This window comes from Hyla sarda, chromosome 5, assembly GCF_029499605.1.
Source record: "Hyla sarda isolate aHylSar1 chromosome 5, aHylSar1.hap1, whole genome shotgun sequence".
NCBI classification, from domain to species: Eukaryota; Metazoa; Chordata; class Amphibia; order Anura; family Hylidae; genus Hyla; species Hyla sarda.
The window spans coordinates 291,588,203-291,601,696 of record NC_079193.1 but is presented as its reverse complement, the minus strand read 5'-3'; the positions used below and the strand labels follow the sequence as shown (position 1 = coordinate 291,601,696).

The 13,494-nt window shown below is 41.9% G+C and overlaps 1 protein-coding gene across 3 annotated transcripts in view; it reads left to right on the top strand.

Annotated features, from left to right (window-relative positions):
- The window catches only part of LOC130272700 (kinesin-like protein KIF20A), a 96,150-nt gene extending 84,229 nt beyond the window's left edge, over positions 1–11,921 (top strand). For all 3 annotated transcript variants that reach the window (XM_056518564.1, XM_056518565.1, XM_056518566.1), the window contains exons 17-19: positions 10,033–10,088; positions 10,783–10,893; positions 11,590–11,921. In XM_056518564.1, coding sequence (XP_056374539.1) covers positions 10,033–10,088; positions 10,783–10,893; positions 11,590–11,847 — 425 coding nt within the window. In that variant the 3' untranslated portion in view covers positions 11,848–11,921. The remainder of the gene's footprint in view (positions 1–10,032; positions 10,089–10,782; positions 10,894–11,589) is intronic.
- Positions 11,922–13,494: the final 1,573 nt, after the last annotated feature.

Sequence of the window (13,494 nt, the reverse complement as noted above, 5' to 3'; positions counted from 1 at the left end):
GTGGAAGAGTTTCAAGTAGGACTTTGGGAAGGAGATTGAAAGGAGGGAATGCATACAGCGTCTAAGGAGGTAAAGATTAAAGAGCGTCCATTCCCATGGCTTCCGGATCCGGGCGCCAACTGAAAAATAGAGGGAGTTGACGATTGAGTCAAAGTGAATAAGTCCAGATGTAGGGGACACCAGAGGAAATCTTTGTTGGGAAAACTAGAGGATCTAGTTTCCAATCGCTGGAATCTACACGATAGCAAGAATTCCAGTCTGCAACAATGTTGGATAAACCAGGAAGATATTCTACCTTTAGAATAATGTCTCGATATTTGGCATTTCTGCCTAGACATTTTGTCATGTTGGCAAGAACTTCTGATTTGGTTCCTCCCAGGCAATTTATATTGGACAGCAGAAATGTTGTCCATGCGAAGTAGAATGCGACATTGTGACATGGCCCTCGTAAAAAAAGCTCTTTAGAGCGAAGAAATCTGCTAAGAGTTTGAGACAATTGATGTGGAGTAATGATTCTGAAGGGGATCATTTGACCCCCCCCCCCTTGGAGAGGGAACCGTAGTGAGCTCCCCAGCCGGAAAGACTGGCGTCTGATTGCAGAATAACATCTGGACAGGAGAAGATCATTCCATTCTTGAATATGTTGAAGCCACCAAAGACTATCTCTTCTGAATATCCTAGACCTTCTCATAGGTGTTAAATCTTCATTCATTGTGGAGCCCTGTAATGCAATGGGGCTGGAAAGAGCCTGAAATAGAGGCCTGAATAGAGGCCGAAAGGAGACCTACGACTTGAGCTATAGCAAAAAGATATCCGATCCTTGAATATGGATCGAATCTCTTTGGGAATAGTTTTTTAGTTTCTTCGAAGGTATTGACCAGGAATCCCAAGAATTCTAGTTCTTGGGACGGAATTAGGATAGATTTGTCGTAATTGACGATAAAACAGGGATCGGTCAACAGGGATAACGTCCAAATCATATGTAGGTAAGCTTGACTACTTGAGGAGGCCATAATGAGTATGTTGTCTAAATTATTAAACAAACTCCTTGAGAGCGAAGAAGAGCCACTACGGGTTTCATCAATTTTGTGAAACACCATGGGGCTGAGGAAAGGCCAAAGGGAAGGCGAGTGAATAGAGATAGATAGAGATATTCCAAAGATGCAGTAGCACTCAGATGGTGAAAAAAGGTGAATTATTTATTCATCTTGAATGTGCAATAAAGGCGACGTTTCGGCTGACTCGCTCAGCCATTATCAAGCAACTAGTGTTACAGCTTCTGGCTTTTTATGGTCACGCAGGACCTTGTGATCAATTAACCAATTAGATATAAACATTGTAGAAAAGTGCATAAAAATACAGATATGTGAACTACGACATACATTGGTGCTAAAGATGCATACATATGAACCCTGGCATATTCTCCGATCGTCAATGCATGCAATAAATATATAAAAATTACAGTGCATACCATATACAATCTCAGGTGCATGAGGTGTAATGAGGTGGGCGGAGGGAGGCGGTACACTCGCCGTAGATAGTTTCGGAATCCATTAGCTGTTCAGCGTGGATGCTAGGATGCTTCTGGGGTCCGTCAGCAGGACCGGAAGTGACGTTACGCTCTGTGTAATCAGATGACAAGTCATGTGATGGCCGTTATTGTGGAGCAGAGACGCTCTCCTCAGCGCATGCACTCTGCGTACCTAGAGGGTCATGGCGCCATCTTAGAAGTGGGAAAACAGTGCCCTTTTCTCAATGCTTATCCCCACAGCATTCTTCTTGCAAGGTGTATTGCACAGCTGGTCCGGGGGGGGGGGGCTGACTGGTTACCAGGGACCCCTCCAGAGTCCAATCTGTCATTACCATAGGCAACACACAGAGTGGCTTTGGTGCTAACCTTATTTCCGAAGAAGTGTTTTTTTTGTGGCAGAGGGCATCTGTTGATACAGGTACAACGCTCCACAGATTAGGTCCAACACTAGACTGGAGAAGAAAAAGTCCACATGGATTCCTTACGGTCAAATTAGGCGGAGTGTTCTTCAATCACCTGGCCCATCTCTATAAAAGAGAAAAAATTTGTTATTGGTTATAACAATCCTTACACATAAATGACGCTATACCGGAGTCTTATACTTTACAGATTTCATGTGATATCTTGAAATCCACATTTGAGCCCTCATGGCGTCAAGGTATCGAGGTGGTAGATCCACCATAATTCATTGCGTTTTCAATTTGGCAATTCGATTGTCACCACATTTTAATGGTGGTATGTGGTCAACAATCGTTAATTTTAAATCCTTTTCACTTTGCCCCTTTTCTAGAAAATGTTTAGGGACGGGCAGATCAGCACGGCCTTTACGGATAGTGTAGCGGTGCTGATTTATCCGTGTTTTTGCATCATTAATAGTCTCCCCAACATATAATAAATTACATGGACATTGGAGTACATATACAATGAAATCAGTGTTGCACGTAAGAACTTGATAGGGAATCGTTTTTTTTTTTGTAATAGGATGTACAAATTCGTTACTCTTGTTCATAGAAGAACAATTTATACAAACTCGGCAAGGAAAGGAACCCTTATTCACAGTTGATAAAAATCCTTGTGTTGACTTCTGGACACTGACATCTGCCTTCACTAGGCGGTCGCATAAATTAGGAGATCTCTTATATGACCTAATAGGGAGATTATTAAACTCGGGTATGTAGCTCATCCCTGTACTCCAAAAATGCCAATGTTTCCTCATGATATTTGATATGTTGGTAGATCTGTCTGAAACGGTGGATATGAATGCAAGTCGCCTGTCATCCCCACCCTTTTTCTTTCGGTCGTAGTACGGTTTGTCTATCAAGGGTTAAAACCTTGTCTTTTGCTTGCGTCACCAATTTCTTTGGATAACCTCTGTCTAAAATTTTCCATCATGTTTTGCAGTGCTGGCAGTACCCGCTTGTCCGAGCTGATAATGCGTTTGGCCCTAGCCATCTGACTCGCGGGTAAGGCTTTAACCATGCTGCAAGGATGGCTACTATCGAATCGCAGCATGGAGTTGCAATCTGTTGCAATCTATTTTGCTTGACAAATCGGTCTCTTAATGATTGTCACTAATGTACACCCTTGTTCTGAATTCTATGACCACCAATATACATTTCACCATCACATCTTCTAGTGACAGTATACAATTTTTGAATACCAGGGTGTACATTAGTGACAATCATTTAGAGACTGATTTATTTGTCAAGCAAACAGATTGCAACTCCATGCTGCGATTCGATAGTAACCATCCTCGCAGCATGGTTAAAGCCTTACCCGTGAGTCAGATGGTTAGGGCCAAACTCATTATCAGCTTGGATGAGCGGGTACTGCCAGCACTGCAAAACATGATGGAAAATTTCAGACATAGAGGTTATCCAAAGAAATTGGTGACGCAAGCAAAAGACAAGGCTTTAACCCTTGATAGACAAACGCTACTATGACTGAAAGAAAAGGGTAGGGATGACAGGCCACTTGCATTCATATCCACCTTTTCAGACAGATCTACCAACATATCAAATATCATGAGGAAACATTGGCATATCTTGAGTACAGGGATGAACTACATACCTGAGTTTAATAATCCCCCTATTATGTCATATAAGAGATCTCCTAATTTACGAGACCGCCTAGTGAAGGCAGATGTCAGTGTCCAGAAGTCAACACAAGGATTTTTATCAACTGTGAATAAGGGTTCCTTTCCTTGCCGAGTTTGTATAAATTGTTCTTCTATGAACAAGAGTAACGAATTTGTACATCCTATTACAAAAAAAAACGATTCCCTATCAAGTTCTATCTTACGTGCAACACTGATTTCATTGTATATGTACTCCAATGTCCATGTAATTTATTATATGTTGGGGAGACTAGTAATGGTGCAAAAACACGGATAAATCAGCACCGCTACACTATCCGTAAAGGCCGTGCTGATCTGCCCGTACCTAAACATTTTCTAGAAAAGGGGCACAGTGAAAAGGATTTAAAATTTACGATCGTTGACCACGTACCACCATTAAAACATGGTGGCAGTCGTATTGCCAAATTGAAACGCAAGGAATTATGGTGGATCTACCACCTTGAAGCCACGAGGGCTCAATGTGGCTTTCAAGATATCACATGAAATCTGTAAAGTATAAGACTCTGGTATAGCGTCATTTATGTGTAAGGATTGTTATAACCAACAAGGTTTTTAAAATTTTTCTCTTTCTCTTTTATATAGAGATGGGCCAGGTGATGGAAGAACACACCGCCTAATTTGACCGTTAATTTGCCACAAAAGACCACTTCTTCGGAAATAAGGTTAGCACCAAAGCCATTCTCTGTGTGTTGCCTATGGTAACGACAGAGATGGCTGGTTTTTTGGACTCTTGAGGGGTCTCCAGTAACCAGTCAGCATCCCCCCCCCCCCCCCCCCCCGGACCAGCTGTGCAATACACCTTGCAAGAAGAATGCTGTGGGGATAAGCATTGAGAAAAGGGCACTGTTTTCCCACTTCTAAGATGGCACCATGACCCTCTAGGTACGCAGAGCGCATGCGCTGAGGAGAGCTTCTCTGCTCCACAGTAACGGGCATCACATGACTTGTCATCTGACTACACAGAGCGTAACGTCACTTCCAGTCCTGCGGACGGACCCGGGAAGCATCCTAGCGTCCACGCTGAACAGCTAATGGATTCCGAAACTATCTACGGCGAGTGTCCCGCCTCCCTCCGCCCACCTCATTACACGTCATGCACCATGCACCGGAGATTGTATATGGTATGCACTGTAATTTTTATATATTTATTGCATGCATTGACTATCTGAGAATATGCCAGGGTTCATATGTATGCATCTTTAGCACCCATGTATGTCGTAGTTCACATCTATGTATTTTTATGCACTTTTCTACAATGTTTATATCTAATTGGTTAATTGATCACAAGGTCCTGCGTGACCATAAAAAGCCAGAAGCTGTAACACTAGTTGCTTGATAATGGCAGCCGAAACGTCACCTTTATTGCACATTCAAGATGAATAATTCACCTTTTTTCACTATTTGAGTGCCACTGCATCTTTGGAATATCTGTGGAGGATCCGGAGCCGGGACCCTAGCTAGTGAGCACCTATACACAGCTCTAGGAGTGCCACTTTCTTCTTTGGAACAGATAGAGAGATCGAGAGAGATCCCTTTCTCCAATTCAATTGGAGAAAATAAAGGTATATAGATATCTCTAGCTCTATCTATATAACTTTTTTTTTTTTTTCTCCAATAGAATTGGAGAAAGGGTTGTTGTGATGGGTGGATGGGAACAGTGAGCCGTAGGCATCCTTGATCAGGCATCCTTGATCAACCAATCTTCTTGTTATAGAAGATCTCTGAGGAGATGGAGGCCTTCCATCTTGAAATGGCGATAATTAGCAAAGTTGTTCAGAATCCTTAACCCCTTAAGGACACATGACTTACTAGAAAGTCATGTGTCCGCTCCCGATCTATAATGCGGGGCCACGGCGTGGCCCCTCGTCATAGCAGGTCGGGCCCTGCCTCTAACAACGGCCGGGACCCGTGGCTAATAGCGCGCGGCATTGATTGTGGTGCCTCGCGCTATTAACCCTTTAGACGAGGCGTTTAAAGTTGAACGCCGCGTCTAAAGTGAAAGTATGCTGGTTAGCTCAGTGGGCTGTTCAGGATAGCCGCGGCGAAATGGCGGCATCCCGAACAGCTTACAGGACAGCAGGAGGGTCCCTACCTGCCTCCTCGCTGTCCGATCGCCGAATGACTGCTCAGTGCCTGAGATCCAGGCATGAGCAGTCAAGTGGCAGAATCATCAATCACTGATTTCTTATGAGAAACCAGTGATCAATGTAAAAGATCAGTGTGTGCAGTGTTATAGGTCCCTATGGGATCTATAACACTGCAAACAAAAGTGGAAAAAAAGTGAATAAAGATCATTTAACGCCTCCCCTATTAAATGTTTGAATCACCCCCCTTTTCCCATAAAAAAAGTGTAAATAAAAATAAACATGTGGTAGCGCCGCGTGCGAAAATGTCCGAATTATAAAAATATATCGTTAATTAAACCGCACGGTCAATGGCGTACGTGCAAAAAAATTCCAAAGTACAAAATAGTGCATTTTTGGTCACATTTTATATCATGAAAAAATGAATAAAAAGCGATCAATAAGTCCCATCAATGCAAAAGTGGTACCGTTAAAAACTTCAGATCACGGCGCCAAAAATTTGCTCTCATACCGCCCCATACGCGGAAAAATTAAGTTTTTTATAGGGATCAGAAATTACAATTTTAAACATATTAATTTTCCTGCATGAAGTTATGATTTTTTTTTCCAGAAGTACGACCAAATCAAAACTGTAGAAGTAGGGTATCCTCTTTATTCTGTAGGTTCATACGATTAAAATAAGGTGTCCTTTTTACCGAAAAATGTACTACGTAGAAACGGAAGCCCCCAAAAGTTACAAAACTGGGTTGTTGTTTTTTTTTCAGTTTTGTTTCACAATGATTTTTTTTTTTTTTTGCGTTTCACCATAGATTTTTGGGCAAAATGACTGACCTCATTACAAAGTAGAATTGGTGGTGCAAAAAATAAGCCCTCATATGGATTTTTTGGTGCAAAATTGAGAGTTATGATTTTTTAAAGGCAAGGAGCAAAAAACTAAAATGGAAAAAACCCCAGTCCTTAAGGGGCTAAATTTATGAGTGGTCTGTGACCGCCATTGTTTTTACCAAAAAGAGGTTGCTGATAAAACCTGGATTATGGCATTTTTTGAGTAAAGGTCTTCTATTTCAGAGTTTACTAAGGATTGGTCTTCCTTTTGAAAGTTGAATCGGATGGGGTAGGTGAGTTTGTATAGGGTTGAACATAAACTCTATTTGACAACCCCTTACTGTAGAAAGAATCCAGTGATCGGTAGATATTATTTCCCAATTCAGGGAAAATGAAGGAGTCTTCCTCCCACTGGAAAGTTGACTTACCTGATGGTCTGGATCTTGGTGCGCCCCTCTAACATCTTGCCCTCCAAAGGCATCCCCGATAGGGGAAGAAAAGTGGTGGAGGGACATAGACAGGTCTGTCCTGTTGTTGTTGGGGGGGCGCCTCTATACTGGTTTCTATATTGAGGGGCCCGGCTGGGAAAACTGCCCTGACTTTTCTCAGCCCATCCAAAAACCTGATTAGAAAATACTTTTTTTTTTTAAACGGTTTGAGCCTGAAAATAATCCAACATACTTAGAGATTTCCTTTTTATGAAACTCTCTCCAAACAAAAACCCTTCAGATGGGGTTGATGGTTCAGAAGCTGCCAAATGTGTCAGCTGAGGCTCAAGTTTCAGGAGTATGGAACAACTCCTTTCTGTATAAAAAGCTTGGTTAACATTGCCAAATAAGCACATGGCTCTGTGTGCCCACCCTCTATGGGTAGGAACATCAATTGGTGTGTTAGAAGTGTTGGCTGCTTCCGTAATATCTAAAATTTTAGACAATAAAAATGTCCTGGCAGGCATGATTTTTTATTTTTTTTTTATTTTTTTTTGCTGGACGTTTGTATGTATCTTAACAAAATAGGGCCCACTTCTGGTGTCTGAGCAGCAAGCATTGAGGGAGAGTGAAGGCATTGTGCATTCTGCCCGTAGCTTATTTCTGGCCTTTTCTAATCCAATGAAATATAAATTTCTTAACCTCAGGGCTTGGAGCCCATTCACCTGACCTGGGGTGTTTGTATAAGGGATAGATTGAAGAAAGGGCTGTCAAGGACAGCTGAGTCAAACATTGGTTTCTTTAAAATTGGTATCACTTCCTTCCGATTCCATTGGATTATAGGAAGGGTCATCTACTTCTGAGAAATCAAAGTATTCCTCAGTCATCTGCAGAAAATTCATGAAAAGTTAGGTTTAGCACGTTTACAGGCTTTTTCACACCGTATATCTATTTCCTCCTCACGGGTAGAGAGTCGAGGATGCAACAGTTGGGCATCTGAATGGTGACTGCATGATGGATGCACGTCTTCAAAATTGTCTTGACCCAAATATTATGAATAGGGTCGTCTATTATATGGCCTCTTTTTGGAGTGACTCTGAGATTTATGCGCGGTTTGCCCTTGTTGAGAAGAAAGTTGCGTGTTAGTCTGGGCAACCGACATGGCAATTGTCTCCTACATGGAGATCATAGCAGATGATACTGCTGAGTTGACCAATCTGGCTACTGATCAACCAGGTCATGGATTTGATCACCAGTAATAAAATTAGGAGAGCGAGATCGAGAGAGATCTAATATTTTAAGTTCTGTGACACTCATTTGCTTTGATGAAATAAATCACTTTTTTATTTATTTTTACGGACACCTGTGTGCTGCGGATATTCCTTCCTATATTATATTATGTATATGTGTGTATATATAATTGTGTGTGTGTATACATAAAATATATTTATATATTGTGCATATATAATTATATTATATAATGTATGTGTGTGTGTGTGTGTATATATGTATATATGTGTATATATATATATATATATATATATATATATATATATATATAATATTTATATTATATAGTGTGTGTGTGTATATAATTATTTATATAGTATGTGTGTGTGTGTATATATAATTTATAGTGTGTATGTGTATATATAATTGTGTGTATAGAATTTATATAATTTTGTGTGTGTGTGTGTATAGAATTTATATAGTGTGTGTGTGTGTAATTTAGGTATGTGTGTGTATGTATGTGTATATATATATAATTTAGGTATTTGTGTATGTATATAATATGTATGTATGTGTAAAAATAAATTAAATAAATAAATAAATAAAAGAAAATCAATTTAGAAGGAATATTTATAGAGCAAGGACTTCCCTCCGTTATGTGAGGGAGTTATGAGGTAAAAAAATATATCACGGAAGGTTAAAACAGAAATATATTGTAGTATAAACTGCTGTCTTAAAAAGAACACTAGGGCAGTACAATACCGTGTAATAGAGAATTTTAGTCAGAAAAACTGAGGACTAATAGCTAGAGGTAGTGCTGGCTGATGGCGCTCAGAACGAGTGAAAGGAGAAGGCGGGAACGGCTTAGTTGATGACCAACTAAGTCACGTGACATGGGAGAGGAAGGGGAAAAGATTTCTGTGTCACAGCAATGGCGGCGGTAGCGGCGAGAGACGGAACACACAGGAGGAAACACCGAAGGTAACGGGGATAAGAGGAGACAGAACGGGTAAATATATTATCGGAAGGGTATAAATAAATACAGTATATAATGGAAAGCCTTGGTAAAGGTAAAAAGATGTAAGAGTGTGAAAAGAAATATATGGAGTATAAGACAATGAACATATAATAGCAGAAAATATAAGAATACTTGTATGAATAAGAATGGGATTTATATTTTACTCAATGAATGAGGAAAACAGAGGACTAAATACTCATCTTAAGCTGCGAAGCAGCAGCAAAGAAAGATTATAACCGTTATTCAGGACCTTTTACCACCTGGGCTTTTCTCTCATTGGCTAACTGTTATGCCTATGTATCTAAAAGTTTTTCTTTAAATGTATGAAACGTTTTACTATTTTTGCTGCTAAGCATGTGCAGTCAAGGAATTACAATATAATGCGAGGCCTCCTGCCTGATATAAAATTATGCTATACTTCCCTTACTAGCTGCTGCGCCAATGCTCCTGTCTCTGCTCTTTCCAAGTTTTGTACTGTTCAGTCCCCTACCCACTCAGACAATCTGTGACCGCAGAGGTGTCCTGCATCAGTCACTCATCTGTTAGGACAGCATGGCACAAAATCTGGAAAAAGCAGCAGCGTTGGCAGCTCTGAAATTGTTAGCCAGTTAGGGTACATTTTAAGCTGCAACTAGAGGCCCTCTGCATTTTCTAGGGATCAAGCTCTAAAAAAAAAAAAATTATTTGAAGAAAAAACATATATATTTTTTTATAGTATTACATTGTATAATTATCAGGAGTGACTTGCTAATGCGGTTTGTTCCATTCCCCCTCATTAGATTCTACCTCTGGAGCCCTGGAGGCATTGACCAAACGATGTCAAGATAAAGAAAAGGTAAAGATCTCTTTAGTAAAATTCTATCCTCAAAATTCAAACTTTTGGTAGTACCTCAGCTTGGCTGTCTGGATCCCTGTTGTGCCCTCCCTGTGCCTACATGTAACATGGAGTGGAAAACAAATTAGGTGTACTGTTTTGGCATTGCTACTAGTTCTACAATGCTCCTGTAAGAATTAAGTACTTAAAGACTCTTTGAACATCCCATTCAGGCACAGAAGCATCCATATCAGCTGTACAGTTAGTTTCCTTCACTAAAGCACTAACAATATGTCAGCTTTGTGAACTACTGGAGTTCCTTCATACAATGCCCTTCTGATGTATTTTTGAAACTAGTGATCGGGGGAGGATCATAAAGGGTTAACGGGAGGTTATAGGATATTTAACTGAAGCCATAACTGAATTATATGTTGTTGACTAAAGTTGTAAACTAGATTCCTGCCGCACAGCAAGAGAGAACCTAAATGAATGCTTTAACTTTTTTTTCCACTTATACTAAATATTTAGCTTTATGGCATTATAAGAAATACCAGAATCTTGAAGAAATCTCTCTATCCATGTGGGAGAGACTAGGATAATGGAGCAGTACAATGGCTGTGATGTTGCTGTTCTTGCCCTGTTTATAGCAGCCAATATTGTAAGACTGGATCTATTAGAGTAGTAAAGGTAATACACTTCCATTTTCTTCTGACAGATCATAATTGGCTTGAAGGTGCAGATACAGAACATTAAGGATGAAGCTGATCTGAATGGAAGGAGGTTGACTGAAGAAAATGACATGTTGAAGCAGCATTTAAAAATCAAGGTATGTACATTAAGGGGCTATTCACACGTACAGTAGTCTTGGCAGATTTGATGTGCAGGGTTCAAGCTGTGTTGTCATTTTGGTTACATTGAAATCTGCAGTATAAAATCCTGCACATCAAATATGTACAGTATACTGTACTTGTGTGATAACCCCTTTAAGGTGTAATCACATTAGAAAAAACCTGAGCTGATGTCTTCAAGAAACGTCACCATTAGAGATGAGCGAACTTACAGTAAATTTGATTCGTCACAAACTTCTCGGCTCGGCAGTTGATCACTTATCCTGCATAAATTAGTTCAGCTTTCAGGTGCTCCGGTGGACTGGAAAAGGTGGATACATTCCTAGGAAAGAGTCTCCTAGGACTGTATCAACCTTTTCCAGCCCACGGGAGCACCTGAAAGCTGAACTAATTTATGCAGGAAAAGTCATAAACTGTTGAGCCGAGAAGTTCGTGACGAATCGAATTTACTGTAAGTTTGCTCATCTCTAGTCACCATGTTTGTCTGCAGGTTGGGTGTAGTTTTGCAGCTCAGTTGCACTGAAGTGAATACAGCCATGTTGTAATTCCACACACAACCTGGAGACAGGAGTGGTGCTGTTTTTTAAAGAAATTAGCTCAGTTTTGCTATTGCTGGAAAATCCATTTAAATGTTCTTGGCTAGGATAAGGGAACAAACAAATTGCCTTTTACAGGAACAGGAAATCCGAGGTCTCCAGAACCTGGCAGAGCGAGCTATACAGCTGGAGGCTTCAGTGACAGAACTGCAGGTGCAACTTGATGAAAGTAAGAAGCGTGTGTCTTCTGTTGCCATCGGTGAACCAAAACCCAAAAAGGGCTTGTTCTCAAGTATTAAAAATACTATGACTGGTACTCCAAAGAAATCTAAAGGTGTGGAGAAAATTGAAGAAACTACTGGCTTGGCTAGGAAAAAACCTTTGCTTCGTAAGTGAGAAGCAAAAACTTTTACTATTTGTATGTAAAAATAGGATATTTATTTTATGTAACTTAAATAAAACACTTCTACTTCTTACTACTTTGCTGAACCCTCATCATTGCCTTCATTTTACATTGCAAATATACAGCACTTCTGATTACTGTGGGTACATAAATTAAAAAATGCGAGGGGAAAAAAAAATCCGTTAACTATGATCTGAATGACCATAACAGTGTAAGAAGGTGAAATCCTTTGTCTATCAGAGTGTTTAACCCATTAAGAATCGGCAGCACTATGCACCCACAGATCAGATTATTACTTAATGGGGCCAATAAGGACCTATAGAGGGGCTTCTGATGCAATACCCTCCATTGTAGGCAGGGGCTGCTTCTAAAAGCCAGCATGCGGCGATCTCCATTCCTGGCTATTAACCCTTAACCACTTAAGGCCGCAGAGCGAAAATGTACCCTCTGCTCCTGTTCACATGCACTCAGCGGGGACGCGTGGTTAACTCTTTCTCTATCGGCTCCATTGGGGGACACAGACCATGGGTGTATGCTGCTGTCACTAGGAGGCTTGACGCTATGGCAACAGTAAAGTCAGCTCCTCCCAGCAGGATATACCTGCCTCCAGGTCACTGAGCTAATTCATTTTAGCTTAGTGTCTAAGGAGGTAGACACAGTCTGGTGTTCTCCCCAGACCTGGTCTTCTGTTTTATTATTTTCCTAGATATAGGGATGTGTTAGATGTTTTTTTATTTCGTTTTCAGGTGGGGACTCAGGAACTGCGGCTCACTGTTTTCCCCATTGTGATTTGAGGGGGCACAGACATCGTGTCATGTACTGTCGACCCCCTCTCGCCAACGGTCAGCACCTGGGGTTGTACCTCATGAGTCCGGGTCCCCCTACCTCCCTGCTCGCCTCGCTCGCACATGGTAGCCCGGCATGATGCAGGTGACAAAAGCTGACTGAAGACTTCATAAGAAGACTTCATGAGGTAAGTTCCACTGACTGAGGTGAGTATTTTCCCTCAGGTACAGATTTGCAACATCTGGAGACCCTCAGTTTTGGCCCACTGTTATCAGGGAAGTGGGGCTGGCCTGGTCAGGGTTTTATTTCTTTAACCTCTTCAGGACATAGGGCGTATGGATACGCCCTGCATCCCGAGTCCTTAAGGACCGAGGGCGTATCCATAATTCCACCCCCGCTAGCCGGTTGGGGACCGGAGCCGGATGCCTGCTGAAATCGTTCAGCAGGCATCCCGGCATATCGCCCAGGGGGGTCATTATGCCCCCCCCATATCAGCGATCACCGCAGATCGCTGGACAATTCAGTCCAGCGATCTGCGGCGATTCCGGGTCAATCGGGTCTCCAGTGACCCGATGACCCGGAATTACTGGCTGTTCGGGGCCGTCTCTGACGGCCCCGAACAGCCAGAGCCTGCAGGGGTGAGGTGGCACTGGTGCCACCTCACGATCGCCCTGATTCGTCGGCCGGATTACCGGCCGACCAATCAGGGCGCCTGCTGCGGGTGTCACTCCCGCACCCGCTCCGCCCCTCTTCTGGAGGACGTGAGCGGGTGCGGGACGTGCACCCCGGGTGCTGGGGACCCCGATCCCCGGCGCCCCTGTTGGGATCGGGGCCCCAGGAGCAGCTGCGGCGGC